This window comes from Adiantum capillus-veneris, chromosome 1 (genome assembly GCF_014529385.1).
Source record: "Adiantum capillus-veneris isolate H3 chromosome 1, ASM1452938v2, whole genome shotgun sequence".
Taxonomy (NCBI): domain Eukaryota; kingdom Viridiplantae; phylum Streptophyta; class Polypodiopsida; order Polypodiales; family Pteridaceae; genus Adiantum; species Adiantum capillus-veneris.
Genome location: NC_140931.1, coordinates 144935802 through 144957279, shown reverse-complemented (window position 1 = coordinate 144957279; position 21478 = coordinate 144935802). Strand labels below are relative to the sequence as shown.

The following is a 21478-nucleotide window of genomic DNA, read 5'->3' as shown; positions in this document are numbered from 1 at the left end:
ATCGCATGGTCCTCGGGTCTCTCTGGCGGTAATTGAGACGGTAATGAATCGGAAAAACAGTCACTATACTGTTGTAAAAACATTGACCTTTCTTTATCTAGCACAGATAAATTTGATTCATCACAATCTGACACTTCACGTGCAAAAATCAAGTACGCAGAAAGATGCTTTTTCATTACAGAAGTAATAGCAGAAGCTGATACAGTAGGAATAGACTCCCCTTTAAGCTTTACATCCAGAATGTGAGTCTTTCCCCTGCTCTGTACAGTGATCTTTTTGTTGTAGGCATCCATGATTCCCTGTACACGAAACAACCAAGGAATACCTAACAACACATCACATCCGTCCAGTGGCATGATGTAAAATTCTTCAGCATCTACATAGGACTGGATATGTAGACGCAACTTTCCAATGATGGGTGTCACAGCCTCTGTATGGCCAGGACATGCCAAACCTGCCTCTGCTGTATACCCCATCTCTTCAGGTCTGATTCCCAACTTTGAAGCCAATTGTGGGGAAATAAAGTTGGCTTTGGCACCTGGATCAAAGAAGATAAGCACTGTTTGATCCCTAACCTTTCCCCATGCTCTGCAAAGCTCAGTTGCATCTGAATTTGGCTTGTCGCCCACCATATCTGGCACTAGACCAGCCATGGGCTTCTTTCCCTTCCTGTCCTCCTTGTCTTCAGAATCAGCTGGCCTTTTCTTTGTAGGACAGTTGTAAGCAATGTGGCCAGGCTGCTCACATATAAAGCATTTGTTCTCTGTCCTCAGGACCTTCTTTTGCTCTTCTGACTTGCGAGGAAAACGTCTTTTCCATTTCTTTGCTGGTCCTTTTTCTGATTCAGCCGTAGCTTTGTCGTTCCCTGCGTTGGCTGACTCCTGAGTCCCTTTAGGAGCCTCATTGGGAACGTGCTTCTTGGCTGAATTTTTCTTGCCTGATCCTGCCTTGACGCCAGTGTTAAATTCACAATCTTCTCCCTTGAGCAAACCATTGCCAGTGTTTGCTACCTCGATGAGCTGCGTCAAAGTAGTGACTTTTGTCTTCGTGCAGTATTTTCTCAATCCTTTGGGTAGGCCACAACAGTATTTTTCTATCTGTTCTGTCAATGGCACAAACCTATAGGAAGTTATTGGAAGTAGAGCTTTCCAAAACTTCCGATTGTAATCATCCAGATTTCTGCAAGTGGCAGCATTAAGCTGGTGCCATTCTGTCATGACATCTGCTTCGAAATCATCAGATAACCAAGCTGCTGCAAAAATCTGCTTGAAGTAAATCCATGTGGACGGAGCTTGCCCTTGAAGCAATAAAGTTGTCCACCATTGTCCCGCATTCCCTGTCAAGAAAGTGGCTGCCTTGCGGACCTTTGAAGCCTTTGTAAAGTTTCCCCCTGCATAGGCCTTGTCAAACTGCTGGAGGAATGAAAGAGCCTTCTTCCTGTCATCAAACCCTGTAAAGGTCGTGAATGACACTCCTTTGCCACCTTCTTTGTACGGAGTTGGCCTCTCCAGCGGCGTTAAATTGTCATATGGAAGTGACTGAAACATGGGAACACTATTAGGGTTCATCTGTGTTCCTTGGCCGCTATTAACTTGACCTGGAAATGCCATATTTGGCTGCTGATTTGTAATTCCAGCCATACCAAAACTTGCTTGTGGCATCCCAAATTGTCCCTGAGTGCTTTGAAACCCTGGTTGCATACCCATGACACTGTACATGGGGTTAGGCATCATCGTTTGAGCACCCCCGAACACTGTTCCTGGCGTATAAAACTGATTTCCAGGTGCATGACCAGCCATGCTCTGGAATACGGATCCACCTCCAAAATAGCCAGGGTGTACTGAAGGTGGTGGGAAGACCTGTTGCATAGCCTGTAAATTGCTTCCCTGCCCATTAGAACCAGCTATAGGCTGTTGAAAGGTGGCGGGCTGAATTGGTACAGCTTGAAAAACTGGCATCTCAGCCACCTGTTCTTGCACCTTAGGCACAGGTTGTGGAGACTGCATGTTCTCCGTCAAGTGTACAGGTGTTTCCATTGACTGTGCGGTATGAATCACCTGTGCTCGAGCCTTAACAGGCTTTTGAATATGATCCAGTGACCCAACTTGCTGAGACGGAACAGGAGGTTGCAGAAAGGCTAAAAACCTTGGGTTGTGCATTACTTGTGTGAACATAGCCACAGCAGTAGCCAACTGGGTCCTGAATATATCATCATCAGTCTGTTGTGGTCTAGAGGACTCACCCACTTCATGTGTCTGTTGACCCTGTGAAGAGGAAACCTCTTCAGTCACATCATCTGGTCTGTCAGCCATAATTGCAATTCCCTGTGTCTGGTCTATGATCCCCTGTGTCTTCAAGCCCAAAACTGACCAAGGCTCACTTCTATAGGAAAAAGTGATTCAATCCCGTCGATGGAACCATGAAACCGGCCTGTTCAATCCAAAAAGGGCGGTAGACTTTACTTTAAACCTTGATTTAGCTTTCACCCATTAGTAGTCGTCTATTTTACCTGTACTTTCAAGACACAACAAAGGGGAGAGGGATACAGGCTGCTAGATTGCACCTGTATGAGTGGACAGACACCAGATTGGCCCCCAACTTAGGCGCCCCTTTCGGTATTTCTTTATTGTTCAAAAGAGGGAATAAACGTTGTGGTTCCTACAAGCTGCCCCGCACAAACTCGGCTGAATTTCCACTGTTCCAGCCCGATTTCGGCAGCATAACTGTACTAGAACCCTTCACGGTCAGTATTCCCACGCATTGACCGACCTTCCCGACGCATATTAGCGCTTTGCAAAACCTGGCGAGAATCTGCAGCACGCTGAATTCTCTGTTTTCAGCCCTGAAAATGCGCCAGATCGCCTGTACAGCGGTCCCCTTGCGTCCCCGAACCTCCTGGGGGTATTAGGGTCCGTTTAGGGCCAAAACCCTAAACCTGCAAAAATACACAGCAGGCTGTAATTCGCTGTTTCGGGCTCCGTTTCGCGTGCCGGTCGCATCCTTAGCAAGTCCTCGAGCTCCCGCACCTGTAGGGCTACTTGCCCTTTGAATCGGACGAGATTTCTGGCGTGAAACCTCTCCGAATTCACCTGTACCTGCGGGGGGATTAGCCGCTAGCTAATCCAGTACCTGTGCAAGAGGCTCTTGCCTCGGCAATCGCGCATGAACCCACACAACTGTACATTGGTCAAATGAAGAGCCCACTTGAGGGGCATAACATTCTGCCAAAGGGGAGAGAGAGGGCAGTGCGTAGCGTGCAGGGCATCACTCCTGGCACCGCACTGTGCATAAGAGGGAAAGCAAGCACTCCATAGCTCTTAACCTGTGACAAAATCTGAAAATGAGGCTCTCCCCTCTTCAAATTCAGCGCCACTTCTTGTTGCATAAGGCAAGTGCACCAGAAGGTGCCACTTGGCACTTTTACAAGCATTTTCCCGTTTCGGGGTTGCCGCCTAAAAATATCCCAACCGGTTGCCCAGTTGACTTCACGGCAGAGTAAGAAAATGTTCCCTTTGCCATTCCGGAGGTAATGACGTCAACACATTTTCAGGTCCCAAAATAGCAGTTCCCTAAATTTTAGGAGATGCTGCCATTGTATCTTTCTAGGTCATCCGACCCTCTTTGTACACTGCGGCCACATCCAGAACTGAAATGTAGCCTCTGTAGCAAAGGATTCCACTTTGGCTAGTCAATGACCCCACTTGGCTAACCATAGTCCTTGTCCAACCTTAGTGCTCTCTTGCCCTCAGGCCTGGACTCCCTCTGGACAGTTCCACACTAGCTATGCAATGCAGGGCAGTTAGATTTCCCGAGGGGTGTTTCCAAAAAGTGAAAGTAAATAGATAATAAGAAAGAAATCAACAAAAAGGATAGATAGTAGTCACACGCTGGTGACAGGTACGGTACCAAACTGTATGGCGTCAAGGGAGATCGTCGACAACATCAGGAATCTTGGAAAGGACTTTTCGCCGGCCCACTCTAATGTGTGGGTCATGCGATACTTGAACTTCATAAAGGTCTGCAAAGTCTTCTTCTTTGGGCCGCGCCGAAAGCGACACAAAATCATTTGTAGCTCCTTTAATGCTTCAACTTTGTCTATGGACGTAGGTCCACCTTTCTCAAGAATCTCCATGGCTGAAACAAATCACTTCCAACACAAAAACATGAACATACCTATTGCATGTAAAGTGAATGGAAATTTTTTTGTCTTCCTCAAAGACTGTGCATGCAATGTAGATGAACAAATAGACGGAGTGGCAAACGGTTCACCACACACACACAAACAATGAGATCGAATCTTGTCTTTCTGATCTAAACCAATCAACTGTGGCAATTCACAATGGAAATGCTCACGCTTGGTGCTCATACTTTCATGTGCTCTTTCTACGAATGTGTCATGCCAAGGAAGAGACATGGAATGTGACTTCCTTGAATGCATACTTTTCAGCTTTTCATGAACAATCCGCATACATTCGTGCTCATTCATGAGTGAAACGTGCTCAACGTACAATATGTCATGCCTCGGAAAAGGGATCACATAAAGATGCTGACGAAAATACAGGAAACGGTCACGAATGAAACACTCGAACAATGCGTGCGTATCAATCATGCGAACACATAATACTTCCTGTGAGGGTTCTTTGGACCTAGGCTCGAGAGCCAAGATCGGTTCTTCGTGATTGATCGAACCTGCAACGAGGTTAGCTTTGCTAGAAAAAGCATCCACTAACACATCATACTTGTGAACAATCACATCATCTTCATGCAACTCATCATGCTTGTGAGAAATCACATCTTGATCATGCAAATCATCATGCTCATCATTATCATTCAAATCATCATGCTTATCATGATCATTCAATTCATCATGCTTCTCATAATCATGCAAATCGTGTGTCATGCTTTGGAGAAGAAGAGACTGAAAGAGTCTCCTTTTTCTGAATCTGTTCAATCTTGTCCTGCACATTAGCAATGAGAGAGGGAGAATGAACAACTTCCTCTCCACGAATGACAATGGGAGAGTCACTTTTGGCATTGAGAGTGAAAGTGTTAGCCTCCCAATTAATGAGAGGGTTATGCTCACGAAACCATCGAATGCCCAAAATCATATCACATCCTTGGAAAGCAGCTTGTTGAATTGTAAACACACACCCCAAGACACTCCTGCGTGATGAGAGAGTCCATACCGAGAACAAAGCCACAGACCTCGAGACGAGATTTCTGACTAACCTCTAGGCGGGCTCTCTCAACAAGAGAGGGATTGATCACATCATGCATACTACCTGGGTCAAACAATATGACAAAACGGTGCCCCGTCATATGACCGTAACATTTAATGAGAGAATCATCAATGGGAGGGTCAGGAGAAACTTGGGGCACACTCGTGTTATCATGAATTGCATTGACAGAGGAAGTGGGTTCTGTGGATTCTTTAGATTCATTCGATTCAAGCTTAGGACATGTTCTTTTTATGTGACCCTTAACGTGACAATGAAAACAACGACCTTCCTTAGAATAAGTGCTTTGCTCTTTCGACGTGATGTATCCTCCTACAATTCCTTGTGCTACCTTTTCATATGGAGTAAGCTTAGGTTTAGCAATTGTGTTAGCCTTACCCTTAGGTTCATTGGAAGAATTCTTTTCTGAGAGACCGTTGGAAGATTGGTTAGTGTAACAAACTTGGACACTCCAAGTCAAGAATCAACCGCGACAGCACCAAATAACCACTTCAAAACAATTCACAGATCACAATAGATTTGCACTGGCGCGGCGGAGTTCCGTGCCTAGAGATATTGGCCCCAAAGACTGGCGCCCCTTTCGGTATTTCTTTTTGTATTAATCAATCATCAAAGTACAAGAGAGCGGTTAGGGTTTCACTCTCAGACTCTGCGTCCAGATGCTCTGAGAAGTGAGGCCCTCACCACTAATTTAAAGGTTACAAGGGATGCCCAAAAGCAGAGCCCCAAAAGCTTTTAAAATCAAAAGCATCAGTTCTCTCTCTCTCTTAGAGAGTCTTTTCTCTTTTTTTTTTTATAAAAAAAAGCAAAAGCAAAATTCGCGTCGCTCATCATTTTCCAAATTTTTTTTTTTTTTTAATAAATTTAATAATCCGCCTCCGCGATTTCCGGAATTTAGGGTTTTTGGCAAAAATTAGGGTTTGCAGGAATTTTAGGGTTTCTGGCAGAAATTAGGGTTTCTGCTGTCCGCCACGTCATCACTTTGTGACATACCCCCCTCTTGAAAGCATTGTAATCGACCGCGATTACGCCTGCAAAACCGACAAAAGCCATAAACCGTCTTAGCAGACACTGACTGTTAGTACCTACGTACTAGGAACAAACATCTAGCACATGTACAAAATCGACAGTCACATCACATGACATCACAGGACATCACCAGACATCACAGGACATCACATGACATTCAACATTCATTCGGATCTTAGACCATGATTTATCGGCAATGTAGCTAGCAATCACATCTAGGTCCAATCGGGACCTCATCGATGTCCGATTGACTAACCCCTATTGCAACCATGTCTATTCGAGATCAATCAGACCAAAATGCTGCAGTCATTTCGGCTATCAGTTCCTGCACTCACAAGAAGTCAAGAACAAATCAGTGTCATAATCAGGAATTCCATTTCATAAAGTCATCCAGCAGAATACTGTCAGCTCTCAGTATCCCTGAAGCTCAAAGAGACATCAGTGACTTTAGTATCAAAATCGAGGCATCTGTTGACAAAGGAGTGGAGCGACTCCCCTCTTGTGCATCCCACTGCACCAGATCTTCGGCCAAGCTGAGTTTCTGGGTTCCGTTTGGAGTAGACTATGCTAAACCAAAACATCGAGGTAAAGTTTCACAATCCGAGGAGTATCTGCTAGGTCCTCCTCCTCCATCCACTTCGCATCAAATGCAGGAAAGTTCTTGAACTTAACCAAGAACCGCCTTCAGACTTTACCTTTCTTCGTATCATTATGTGCCAAAATCTGTTCAGGAACAAGGATCTCCTCGTTTTCTTCCACTTTGGGTTGCTCATCAGGCTCCCCATCATCAGGCACATCACCCTTAACAGGGTTCAAGAGACTCACATGCAATGCATTGTGAATCCTCCAAGTATCTGGCAGTTTCAATCGGAAGGAGACATCATTTATCTTGTCAGTAATCTGGAAAGGTCCGTAGTATCACATACTAAGCTTTGGAAAAAGCCTCTCCTTTCCCTGTTTCTTTCTTAGGCGTGCCTTCTCAAAAGTAAGAGCACCCAATCATCCTCCTTCAGTTTCCAGTCGCGACGATGGCGATCCGCTGCCTTTTTCTGTTGTTCTTGAGACTCCTGCAAAGTCTCGCGAACCTTGGCAAAAGCCGTATCCAAATCTCGCGAATATACATCCGCTTCAAATTTCTAATCTTTCGTGCTCAGGAAGGATGGAACCTTCGCAGCAGTTTCAACAATCTCACATGGCATCTTCCCCGTCGAAGAGTGTATCGTGTTATTGTAGGCAAATTCCACCAAAGGTAAGTTCTTTTCCCATTGAGTCTTCTGATGCGAGATACAAGACTTCAATAAATCTAAAATCACTGAATTGGCAATCTCAAATTGCCCGTCAGTCTGCAAGTGGAACGATGACGAGAACTGCAACCGCGTCCCAATGTTCTCCCAAATTGCCTTCCAAAACAAACTCATAAATCTGGGGTCTCTGTCGGAGACAATCGTCTCAGGCGTGCCATGTAATCGGAAAATCATCGTGATCATTCTGTATTCTCGGGAGATCAAAAAAAATGAAATCCATTTTAATATTTTCCCAGGGGCGGGTGGGTATGGGTAAAGGCTGTAACAATCCCTGTGCCTTATGCCTGTCAAACTTGACCTTCTGGCATACCAAGCAACTGCGCACAAACTCTTCCACATCCTTCTTCAGTCTCCGCCAAAAGAAATCTCTCTCTACCCCTTTCATGGTGGTAGCAATGCTGCGGTGACCCGTAAAAGGTGGACAGTGGCAATCAGTCATAACCTTTTCCCTCAACGGCTGTGTAACGCACAACATAGTCTTTTTCATCAAGTAGCCTTCCCGAAGGGAGTATCCAGCTACTGTCTCCCCATCCCGTATCCGTGTGAAAATATCTGCAAAATCTGTATCTGTGGCACACTGATCGACCATATCCTCGAAGCTCCTATGATGTATCGCGGAAATAGCCAGAACCAACGGTTTCCGAGACAAAGCATCTGCCACCACATTCTTCTGTCCCTGCACATGGACAATCTGGAAGTGAAACTGTGACAAGATGTTCGCCCACCGCATCTGCTTTTCCGAAAGCTGCTTCTGTGACAAGAAGTAGCGCAAACTCTGATGGTCTGTAAAGACAATAAAATCCGCTCCGAGTAGGTAATGCCACCACTGAGTAAGAGCATGGATAACCGCCAAAAGCTCTTTCTCATAAATCTGTGCTGTCATCTCCGGCCTAGAGAACAAACGGCTCTCGTAAGCTATGACATGGCCTTCTTGCATCAAGACCGCACCCAGACTACGACCACAAGCATCACAATATACTTCGAATGACTTCTGCAAGTCCGGCAAAGTCAAAATAGGTCCCGTAGTCAATTTCTCTTTCAATGTCTGAAAGGCAGTCACCTCTGTGGGTCCCCACGAAAAAGGTACTCCTTTCTGTGTCAAGATATGCAAAGGGGAAGCAACCTCTGCAAACTTTCGTATGAACCGCCTGTAGTATGAACATAGTCCCAAGAAGCTTCTAACTTCATGGACATTCCTCAAATCGGGCCAATCACGGATAGTCTCTATCTTGGCCGGGTCCATTTGCACTCCTGTTGTGTTGCTGACACAATGTGTCCCAAAAAGTGTATCCATGGTAGGAAAAAAATTCACTTTTCTTTGCATTAATCACTAGCGTGTGATCTCGTAATGCCTAAAAGACTTGAAGCAGATGATCTCTGTGTTCTGCCTCATTCTTCGAGAAAACAATGATGTCGTCAAAGAAAGTGCCAACAAATAGCCTGTACTCTCGAAAAATCCTGTCCATCATCCGGTTAAATGTCGCAGGAGCATTGGTTAAGCCAAAAGGCATCACCAAAAACTCAAATAACCCAAAAGTCGTCCGAAAAGCTGTCTTGTAGACATCTCCTGGCGCTATCCTGATCTGATGATATCCACTCTTCAAGTCAATCCTGCTAAAGCACGAGGATCCCTGTAACCTGTCGAGTATATCATCGATCCTAGGAATCGGAAATCTGTTCTTGATGGTGATTTCGTTGAGAGTGCTATAATCGATGCACATCCTCCAAGATCTGTCTTTCTTCAAAATCAACAACACTGGAGAGCAATACGGTGAAGTACTAAGCTGGACAAGACCCTTTTCCAAGAGGTCTTTCACTGAGTTCATAATCTTTTCATTCTGTACTCGGCTCACACAATAAGGTGGCCGATTCGGTGGTGTGCTTCCAGATATCAGATCAATGGTATGATCTTCAGGCCCTCTCAAAAGCAATCGGCATGAGCGTGGAGAAAAAAAATCTTGGCGTTCTTTTCTTCAGGTCAAAACATATTCAACTTTTATCCATGGTTCAGTTCTCCCAAAAGAATGAGTAAGAAAACTGAAGTTCATCAAGTACAATCTCTAAGCCCTTCATTTATCAAAGTCGCTTTCTCGGCCCGGTAGTCAACCACGGCGTAGTTCTTGTGGTACCAAGGGATCCCGAGTAGAACGTCACTCACGTGCCCTGAACACCCCTGTCATTGCAAACGAAGTTTGCCAATGCTCGGTGTAATGGCAACATCCCATCCGGGTGCCAGTCGAACTACCTCCGCCAGTGGCGTCAGTCTGTTGGGCGCAGTTCCAAATCGAGCCGCCAATTCCAAGTGAAAAGAAGTTGGCCTTGGCTCCTTCAAAAGAGCTTCTTGATCCTTCACTTTGCCCCAAAAAAACGGCAAAGTTTGTACTTTCATTCATTTGATTCGGTGCAAGTCCCACGCCATGTGGTAGTAGTTCTGCTTTTCTATCTGCCTTTTCTGCCACATTCCTCAGCTGCTCTCGAACTCTCAGACCTGTCGTCGTCTTTATCATTCTGTTCTTTCTGTGCCTTATCAGGGCACTTTGCGGAAATATGTCCATGTTTCCCGCATCCAAAGCACTTCCCCTCTCTGATGAAGCGAGCTCTCTCCTCAGGAGTAAGCTTGGGTCGTGCATCCTTTTTTTTTTCTCTGGGTTGCTCTTTTTCATTCTACTTTCATTCCCAGAAGTCTGTTTGGCTCGTTGTGTCATGGCCTCATCTGTGGGGTAGGTCAGACTGCCAGAGTGAATGGCAAAGCCCCGCTTCGCATGACTCATCAACTCCTGAATAGAAGCTGACTTCTGTTCCAAGCAGTGATCTCGGATCTCTGTAGGTAGACCCAAGGTAAACCGCTCAATTTGTTCTCTGAACGAGATCTTCTTGAATGAAGAGGCGGGTAGAAAAGAGCTCCAGAATCTTTCACAATAAGAATTCACTGTATCGCTCTTGGTCATCCGGAGATGGTTCCAAGCAGCTCGTATATCTCGCTCAAACTCTTGAGTCAACCAAGAAGAAATAAAAAGCCTCTTGAATTTCAGCCATGTAACTGGCACAGTCTTGCTTAATAGAAGCGTGGACCACCAAGTACGAGCATTCCCCTCAGAGTAAGAGGCAGCTCTCCGAATCTTGGAGTGCTCTGAATAGCGTCCTCCCGCGAAAGCGATGTCAAACTGCTGTATAAGAGACAAAGCCTTCGAAGCATCTGAGTATCCTGAAAAGTATCAAACTTGATCGAGTGGCCACCTTCCTTAAACTCTCGGACTTTCTTGCTGTTATCTTCGAGAAAGTCATACTGGTTGGCTTTGTAAAAATTCTTCTTGTTCGCATAAAACTTTCCGTCATCGGAATCTGAGCTGTCTGTAGACGAGTCCTCAGTAGAACTGTCAGTCTCTGGGCGAGATTTAGCCTTCTTTGCCTTTCTCTTGCCCTTTCCAAAGCGTTGCTTCTTGCTTCGCTTTTTACCTTTTCTGTCTTCTTCGCTCGAATCTGAGCTGCTAGAAGAACTGTCAGAAGAAGGAGAAGAAGAAGAACTGGGTACTCCTTCAAATCGAACACGCTTCTTCCGTTTCTTTGCTTTGTCGAATGTCGACTGACGACCCAAATATCCCGGGAAGTCAGTACCTTTGTTCTGCTTTTTGCCGTGCTTTTTGCCGTGCTTTTTGCCTTTCGTTTGCACGTCGAAAAGCTGAGCAATCCGTGCATCAACCACGTTCTCCAGTTCCTTCTCCGTATATTTCTTGGAGGTAGAAGGTTTCTTGAGAGCGGGTTTCGGGAGTGGTGTTGTGGTTCTCTGCCACTCCATCTGTACCTCTTCCAAAGAGGTCTGGTTCATATATTTTGCCATCTTCGGGTCCTTGGCAAAATTGAGCATCATCTTTGTTGCATCGCCAATCAATTGACGACGCTCCATCTCTGTTTGCTCCGCCTGAGTAGGCCGAGGCGGGCCATACTCTCTGTGTGAATCTTCGTTGTGATCCCAGCCCGCATCTCCAGATGCAGAGGGAGTCGACTGATCATTGCCTGAAGCCATAGGTGCCGCGGAAAAAAAAAATTCGGGGATCGGATTTCCCGTAGAAGAGAAATCGGCCGTGCTCTGATACCACTGTAACAAACTTGGACACTCCAAGTCAAGAATCAACCGCGACAGCACCAAATAACCACTTCAAAACAATTCACAGATCACAATAGATTTGCACTGGCCCGGCGGAGTTCCGTGCCTAGAGATATTGGCCCCAAAGACTGGCGCCCCTTTCGGTATTTCTTTTTGTATTAATCAATCATCAAAGTACAAGAGAGCGGTTAGGGTTTCACTCTCAGACTCTGCGTCCAGATGCTCTGAGAAGTGAGGCCCTCACCACTAATTTAAAGGTTACAAGGGATGCCCAAAAGCAGAGCCCCAAAAGCTTTTAAAATCAAAAGCATCAGTTCTCTCTCTCTCTTAGAGAGTCTTTTCTCTTTTTTTTTTAATAAAAAAAAGCAAAAGCAAAATTCGCGTCGCTCATCATTTTCCAATTTTTTTTTTAAAAAAAAAAAAAAATTTAATAATCCGCCTCCGCGATTTCCGGAATTTAGGGTTTTTGGCAAAAATTAGGGTTTGCAGGAATTTTAGGGTTTCTGGCAGAAATTAGGGTTTCTGCTGTCCGCCACGTCATCACTTTGTGACAGTTAGAAGAGTTACCGTTCTTACCATTCTAAGGGTTTTGAGAAGGCTGAGAGGTCCCTTGAGAAGTCTTGTTCTCCTTAGGCTTTCCCTTGTTGTGCTTCATCTCTTGGGAGAGAGCAATCGCTACCACCTTGTTGAGATCCGCGGGGTCAAAGACTTCTACATCAAACTTGATGTATTCGTCTAACCCAAAGAGGAAAGCCTCTTTGCGCTCATCATCCGATTTGCCTAATTGAGTGCCGAGTTGCAAAACACGGTTAGAAAAAGACATGACTGGCATACCATGTTGCTTGAGATTGTGCCAATCTTCCTTCAATCGTGCGAGATACTGAGGAGGCATAAACCGCGCCTTGAGCTTGTCTTGGAAATCAGCCCAACTAAGGGACAGGGGCGTGAATTCGTCGGCTTCCTCTAGGTGCGCGGCTAACTGTGCCTCTTGCCATGCGTGGTATCAATTGATGGCATCACCGACAAGATACATGGCTGCCGTCAAAACTTTGCTATTTCCTGTCCTCTTAGTTGTCGCAAAATAAGCATTAAATTGATGCAACCAAGAATGAATAACCGTAGCATCCATCTTACCATCATACTTACTGAAAGTCAACTTCTTTGTGACTGGGTTGTTGGAGTCCGCATCTCGGCTTGCACCACTTGAGGAACTACCTACATCTTTGGTTGGTTTAGATTTCGAGGCAAGAACTTGTCGAACCAATCCTTGAGTGCGGAGTTCTCTTTGAGCCTCACGATCGGCCTCCAAGGCCGCTCGTCTTGCTTCGGCTTCTTTCTTTCTTTGTGCTTTTCTTTCTTTTTGTTCGTCGCGCTCGCGTTCCAAGGCAACGCGAGTCGCTTCTTGTTGTATGGCAAGTCTTTCGTTTCGTTCTTCGCGCTTGCGTTCCAAGGCAATGCGAGTCGCTTCTTGGTGTATTGCATTTCTTTCATTTCGTTCTTCGCGCGCGCGATTCGCTTCTTGTTGTGCCAGAGCAACGCGAGTCGCTTCGCAATTCGCTTCTTGTTGTTGGGCCATCATGTCAAACATCGCCTTGACCATCGCCTCCATGGAAGTTGGTACAACTCGTGGCGTAGATGGAGAAGGGGGAGGGTCGGAAAAATCTCTTGGTGGGGAAAACTCTTTGTCGCCTCTCTCATGCTCATCACCTGTATGCGAAGTATCCATTCCGCTTTGGGTGATGACCATGCACTATGATCTTTGGTTCTTAAGTTCACGAGGAGCTTGGGTTCTTGAGGGTCTTGAGGTTTTCTTTCGCTTGCAATTTGTGTTTGAGAAGGATCTTCTCTTCACCCGAGTTCTGCTCTTTTCCGCGGGCGCACCCCTTGGCAGCCTTGCGCTCACACCAAGGTTGCTTTTTCCAACCTCACGTCGATTGGCCGGTCGCTAAGTGCACGGTTCGCTCTAAATGAGTGAAAAGAGGCACAAGGGGAGGCTGGACAAGCCCTTCTTTCCTGGGATTCCGGTCACTCTTCAAAAACACGATTAGGAATTGACACGCCCAAGCGAACTTGGGTTCGTGCGACCGCAACAAGCAAAAAAAATCTTGTGATTCTTGTGGTTCTTTCCTCGAGTGATACGGAACACTGCCAAAGCTCTGATACCAATGTAAGGTGCAGCGGAATGAATGTTTGAACTTCGCTCAAGATGAGTGCTCCGAACTGTGCTCAAGGTTCCTTTTGTTCTTATGGAAGGGAGATCCTTCCGTTCTTAATGAGAGAGTGCAATGATCACAAACAAAGTGAATGGACACTGTGCGTGCAAGTGTATGAGATTGAGAGATAGAGAGAGAAGAGAATACGACACTAGCGATATAAAACCCTCCTCCGAAGGCCCCACTCTCTATGGCGAGAGCGGTCTACTTATGATTGCACAAATCTCTACAATGCTTGGACTTGCCGACGATGTCGACGACGACGAGACGGGCTGAAATCTGAAATCCCTAATGGCTGAAATCTGGAAATCTTTATTTGCTGAATTCTGACTCTATGTCGGTGACAATGTCGATGCCGACGATGGGACGTCGACGCGCTGAAAACACAGATGCTGAAATCTGCGTTTTCCGGGCTGAAACTGTAAACCTTGCGGAAACTGACCGTGCGGTGAGGAACTGTTGCTGGAAGGTGAGATCTGCGAGGTACGGGACTTGATCTGCGGTGTCCAAGGGCTGAAAACTGAAAACGCTGGTGGTTCTTGATGATCCGTCGCGGTAAATTTGCAAAACGCTGGGGCTGATCTGCAAATAAAAAACGCCAGGGCTGAAAATGGCTCTGCTGTCACCGGATGGCCTGCAATTGCAAAACGTTAGGTCTCTTGTTGAGTCTTTGTCGCCAGGGATTTGCGAAAGCAAAAACGTGGCTGATCTGGTCCACAAACGCTAGGTGGTTGTTGTGGAGCAAAAACGCTAGGGCTTGGGGTTCTGCTGAGAAGTTGCCTGTTGAGCAATGGTGCTCCTGCTGCCTCTTCTGCCAATTAGTGCTAGTTTAGGTTTGTTTATATACAAACTTACTCAATTTGCCCTACCTACTTTCCACAAAAGTCACTTAAAAATAATAAGTGAAAAATGTCAAAAAAAGGAAAATAGGCTAAATGCACTGGAAAATTCCCCTGAAGGATTCTAATGGATTCTGATGCGAATGCTTATGATCATGCTCTGTGCAACGAGAGGATATGCATCTACACTAAGTGATTGGGCATGCACAATCTGTTCGGGCATGCACAGTCTGCGAATAGACTCACAAAAGTGCCAGAACACTTCTAATCTAGACTGACTGGACTGACTGAACCCTTGTCATGCTGTAGCTTGTCCACGGACACATAGGGTTGGATGTGTCACGTGACAGTTTGTACATCAGCCAGGCATGCGAAGGACCGGGAGCGTTTCTGACGCGGGTATCCTCCATTTCCACCTGCGTTTTTGCTTCCTCCATTGGCGATCACTTGCTGATCGTCAGCGCCAACCTTTTCTGGACAGTTTTGTCGCGGAAAAACCCTCCTATCCATCAACGTTTTTGACCTTCATTTGCGTTTCGGCGGTTTTATTGGTCACTTTGTGTCGTTGACACCTTCCACAAGTTGCTGGGCACCTAGGGTACCCATCAAGCCTTTGTTTTTCCAGCAAACAGAAGGTTTCTAGTGCCAAAAAGTGCAGCAAAAGTGGGCGGCAAATTGACCTGCGTTTTTGCAGCAGGAGGGCAGCGCTCAGATTTTGGACCCCGAATCTTGCACCCGGCCTTTGCATCCGGTGCCTTGCCGACGAAGTTACTCTTCAGATCTAAGATTTCAACCATATACACCTGTTGTTTTTTTCTATGTTTTCAGCCCTCTGACGGGTGTGCACACAGAGATAAACCCTCCCTACACCCTCTTCACCGCTTCGGACCCTACCGGGAGCGAACGAGCACGCTGAAAATTGCTGGACAGCAGCGTTTTTATCACCTCGCAGTTGCGTTTTTGGGTGGACAGCAGACACATGGTTTGTGCTTTTCACAGAGGATGAAGTTACCTCCTGCTAGGACACCATCCGGTGGTGGTCCGTGCGGTCTCTCAGTGACTGCTGCAGTACACGGTATCTTTGACATCGGCTTGATCATCTAGGGGCATATGATCCTTGGGAGATCCATTCATTCCAACCATCATTCGGCGGTTGCGCACTCTAGAGGGGGTGGTGACTTGTGGTTTGCTATGGACACACCTATGTACTCATCAGAGGAGTTCACACGAGATATGGCCATGCTCATGGCATATGTGATTCTGACATTCCTAGAGAAGGCACCAGCATCTTGGGTGGACAGGCACTTATCACTTGACCTCGACACTTCATATCAGTTGCTTACAGAGGAGCATCTATATGGACCTAGGGAGAGGATCTTGGATCTCTTCTTGGACAGGTTCATTGCTTGGATCTACAGACTGGAGTGGAACTTCAGTGCTTTAGACTCTCTCTTGGAGAGTTTACCCGCAAGATGTGAGCAATCAAGCATCCCGCAACTACATCCGGAGTCACCCGAAGCTTGTCGTTGCTCTTCTACACTCATGATCATTTGGATTGCTACCTTCAGAGTTGCTTACACTCATCCTCGATAACCTTACAATAGACTCATCCCCTGACCTGGGCAGTAGGCCACTCCTAGCTCATTCACATTGAGAGCCACAGTTGCGGTTTGGTTGCGTTGTTGGCGCGGATTCTGTTTTGGTTGACACCGGAGGATTGGAGGCAGGAGATACAGGCAAGATGGAGCAGACATCTTGGCCTGGCCACTTCACTTCACAGCGCAGACTTCTCAGTCTGGCTTCCCTTCTTCATACAGGATGATTACGGTGCAGACAACTTGGTCTGACCACACCTCTTCTCAGAGGCCCTTCACAGCTCATATTGTTGAGTCTGGCTTTTCTTTCATCGTGGATTACCCTACCTACTGACAAGACACCATCTGGTGGTGGTCCTTGCGGCCTCTCGATGACTGCTGCAGCTTACGGTAGCTTATACAGTGCAGATTGTTTTTTCCTTGATTCGGAGGACGTTTACGGCGTGGATTGCTACATCCGGCCTTCCTGGAGTTTTACACAGCTTAGCCACTTGGCCACATTAGGTTGCAAATTCATGCACTGACAGGCTTCCGGTCATTCTCATGACAGTTCTTGGGCTTCTCCATTTTCTCCAGACGGTTTGACTACAGACACCACAGATCCTATTGGGCAGGACACTTGCAGGTCTATTGGCACTTCTTTCACGACAAGGAGTTGTTTTCACACTCAGTTCGGGACCTTTCACGCAGTACCTTCACACTATATCGGCAGAGTACATTAGTTTGCTACACTGCTCGTGACGGCACTTTACCACGGAGATTTCTTGGCGGGTCGAGGCACCCCAGACTGCTGCTACGCTCGCGGCGTTCGCCGAAGTATTGTCCTTCAGTGGACATCGCAGCAAGCATCTTCATCATTTGCCTCACATCTTCGGCTTCATACGGTTTGTTCAGCATCAGGTGCTGAGAGGGGGTGTTAGACCTACATCATTCTGCTGCTTCACAGGTCTAGGGCATACTTGTCTGGCTAGTATGTCTCCGGGTTGGTCACCCATAGTTTAGGTTGTACCTAGTCCGGCCGCCCGAGTTATGAGCCAGTTGTCCACTTTTGTCCGGGCGCCCATATATGTTTCCATTTATCATTTTTCTGTTGGGTCGTGGGGATTTTTTATCAGGCCTTGCTCTACCTCCCCTTGGGTACCTATTTATAGGGCCAAGGGGTATCCACTTCTAAATCTCACAGTGATCACACATCTGATTGTATCGGTCTTCTGCTCATGGTAGTCATGGGGGGTTGATCGCCCCCTCTTCACCATATCTACCGTTTGTGTCTCTCTCTCTCTCTCTCTCTCTCTCTCTCTCTCTCTCTCTCTCTCTCTCTCTCTCTCTCTCTCTCTTTCGCACACGCACACTCTCACATGTTGCAGTACACGGTATCTTCAACATCGGCTTGATCATCTACGGGCGTACGATCCTTGGGAGATCCATTCATTCCACCATCATTCGGCGGTTGCGCACTTCAGAAGGGGTGGTGACTTATGGTTTTCTATGGACACACCTATGCACTCATCAGAGGAGTTCACACGAGATATGGCCATGCTCATGGCATATGGGATTTTGACATCCTAGAGAAGGCACCACCATCTTGGGTGGACAAGCACTTATAACTTGACCTCGACATGTCAGATCACTTTCTTACACAGAAGCATCTACATGGACTTAGGAGAGGATCTTGGATGTCTTCTTGGACATGTTCATTACTTGGATCTATAGATTGGAGTCTGACTTCAGTTCGTTGGACTCTCTTGGAGAGTTTACTCGCAAGATGCGGGAGATTAGGCATCATGCGACTACATCCGGAGTCGCCCGGAGATTGGCTTGGATGGTAGTGCAGTTGCTCTTCTACACTCCTGATCATTTGGATTGCTACCTTCAGAGTTGCTTACACTCACCCTTGGTAACCTTACAACAGACTTATCCCCCGATCTGGGCAGTAGGCCACTCCTAGCTCATTCACCTTGAGAGCAAGATGCGGTTTGGTGGTGGTGTTGGCGTGGATTATGTTTTGGTTGACATCGGAGGATTGGAGGCTGGAGATACAGACAAGATGGCACAGACAGATTGGTCTGTCCTTTCCTCTTCTCAAAGGTTCTTCACAGCGCAGATTTCTCAGTCTGGCTTTCCTTCTTCATGTAGAATGATTATGATGCAGACAGCTTGGTCTGACTACACCTCTTCTCAAAGGCCCTTTACAGCGCAGATTGTTGAGTCTGGCTTTCCCCACATCTTGATTACCCTACCTACTGACATCCGGTGGTGGTCCATGTGGTCTCTCGATGACTGCTGCAGCTACGGCAGCTTCTACAGTGCAGACTGCTTAGTCTGGCTTTCCTTGTTTCGGAGGAGCGTACGGCGCAGATTGCTACATTTGGAGTTTTCACACAGCTTAGTCACCTGGCCACCTTGGGTTGCAGGTTCATGCATTGACAGGCTTCCGGTCATTCTCATGACTGTTCTTGGGTTTCCACCGTTTTCTCCAGATCTATTGCATGCAGGGCTACCATTGAGGATTTCCTGAAGGTGGGATCAACGGCATGTATAGAGGAGACTTTTGGCATGGAGGGCAACACTATTGAGACAGGATTTGTATGACCAGCTGGCATTGATGGAGAAACAGAAGGATTACGAAGGAGACGAAAACGTTAGTTTGACACTTTCCCAAGGCCTAGAGATGAGAAGATGGGATTGCTTTCATACTTTCATACTAAAGTTTAACCCCGCCTTTTCTGGGGGCAATTGCAGGGAAGCCTCTAAGGTTAGGATAGTGGCCTCTCTTACGAGGGGAATGCACAGCTGTGGTGGTCGACCTTATTGCTACATCATAGACTGACACCACAAACTTGGGCGGGATTTAAGCGCTTGTTTGCTTCCCTACGGGTGACACCTGCTTATGAGGCAGAGCTTCTTATAGCTTGGCACCACTTGCCGATGAAGGTGGTCGACCTTATTGCTACATAGACACCACAAACTTGGGCGGGATTCAAGCGCTTGTTTGCTTCCCTACGGGCGACACGTGCTTACAAGGCAAAGCTTCTTATAGCTTGGCACCACTTGCCGAGCCAACGTTTCTGGGACTGTTTGGAAAGTTGTGCGACATATGTGGGTCTTGTTGAAGGACTTGCATGACGAGTCTAGTTTGCTATGTTAGTATGTACATTGCATAGCTCTCTTTGCACTCAATGACTGTACCTATTGTAGCTGGTAGATGTACATGTTTGTTTTGGGTTGTGGAGTTTTTTTTTTGGGCGGGAGAGGGTGGGGTTCCATCATGTAGCTTATTTCATTTTGATGTCATGTTTCCTGCTCTTGTGCCCATTGGACAAGTATAGCACGGTGCATGTACCATTTGCTCATCAGTAACTAGGCTCCTTTTTACAGGTTCTTTGACCAAAGAACACAATTGAGCAGTCGTTGGGTTGGTTGTGACCCCGTCATGGTGTTGGTGTCTCTCTTTCTCTGTCCCTATCTATCTTCCTATCTCTTTTCATCCCTATTCATCTTCCTCTCTCTCTCTTCATTCTCCTGTCCAGAGTTCGGGAGTGCTCATCAACAGCGTAATAGCTGTTTTGGATCCCCTTTTGGCTTGTTTTACTGCACATGACACTTTTTAACTGGCCAAGAAAGGAATTTTCTGGCTGCTAATTGGCCTTGCGGCAGAGCAATAATGGTACGTAGGTTGAGGCTCCATGTTCATAAGCATGTTGACCCTAGCAGGCTTGGTAATTTTTGGTATAGCAGTAGTGTAGATTAAATGAGAGTTTTTCTTTCCACTTTGGCAGGGAGCAGAATGATTTGGACATGCTTATGCTGGACTTAGATGGAACACCGAACAAGGCGAAACTGGGGGCCAATGCAATTCTGGGAGTTTCCCTTAGCTTGTGTCGTGCTGGTGCAGGAGCTCATGGAGTGCCTCTGTATAAACACATCCAGCATCTGGCAGGAACCAAGGAGCTCGTCATGCCTGTTCCTGCTTTTAATGTTATCAATGGTGGTAGCCATGCTGGCAACAAGCTTGCAATGCAAGAGTTCATGATTTTGCCCATTGGTGCATCTTCATTTGCAGAAGCTATGCGAATGGGTAGCGAAGGTAGAAGGAGAAACCGATCAAAATGCATCTGCCTTTTTTAATTCTCTCTGTATATTAACACACTTGTACTTGCACTTTTCCAGTATATCAGGTCCTGAAAGGAATTATTAAAAAGAAATATGGACAAGATGCTTGCAACGTGGGTGACGAGGGGGGTTTTGCACCGAATATACAAGATAACAGGGAAGGCCTGATTCTTCTTTTGGATGCAATTGAGAAGGCAGGCTACACTGGCAAGGTCTCTCTCTCTCTCTCTCTCTCTTTCGGGCATGCTCTCTTCACGGGACATTGTATTACATAAAGCCAAACCGATAGTCTCAAAGTCATGGCCAAAGCCAGATATTGAGATACAACCGAAGGTGAAAAAATGCAGGGGATACAAAACTGTGGGGAAAAACCTAAGGGCATTTAAAGGAATAAAGGATACATGTGATAGCCAAGATACGAGATCTTTAGATGGGTGTAAAGGATACATGCAACTGGGGAACAATGGGATAGCCAAAGACTAGGATCTCCAGATGAACATCATAATCTTCGACCAATGTGGCACTGTGAAGAACAGCGACCTGTGGAGCTTCTTCCCATACTAACCAGTAACCGATGAGTGGCACAGCTTGATGGCTCAATGCCATTCACAAAGCAGAAGACCATCATGCTAATCCAGGGAAAAAAAGGAAGGAAACAACAAAAAGAAACAACAGCATGCACACCTCAGAAAACGACAAAAACCATACACAAAAAATAAGCAAAACAAGGAATAACCCTGTCTAAAAGGAGGAAGAAGAGAAATCCGAAACCAGAGATGGGTAACATAGAGGTAGGCATAGAGAAAGAGGAAAAAGGCCCGGGGGGCGGGGGGGTTGGGTGTGCGGGGGGCGCAGGTTTGGGCTCAGCTGCTTGGCTGTTCGAAACAGATCCGTGCACAGCAGCAGACACCAACGCTAGAGTGGCACTGGCAGCAACCACCTGATAGGCAAGGAAGGCATGGCCAGTAGCGCAGAGGGAGAGGGGCAGAACATGCAGCAGATAGACATCCTGCAGCTGAGCTCTCTCTCTCTCTCTCTCTCTC

General features: G+C 46.5%; 1 protein-coding gene across 1 annotated transcript in view; it reads left to right on the top strand.

Annotated features, from left to right (window-relative positions):
* The window catches only part of ENO1 (enolase 1), a 44199-nt gene that overhangs the window by 20812 nt on the left and 1909 nt on the right, over positions 1-21478 (top strand). The window contains exons 3-4 of the mRNA XM_086521584.1: positions 20102-20409; positions 20493-20647. Of these exons, the coding sequence (XP_086377710.1) occupies positions 20102-20409; positions 20493-20647 (463 nt within the window). The remainder of the gene's footprint in view (positions 1-20101; positions 20410-20492; positions 20648-21478) is intronic.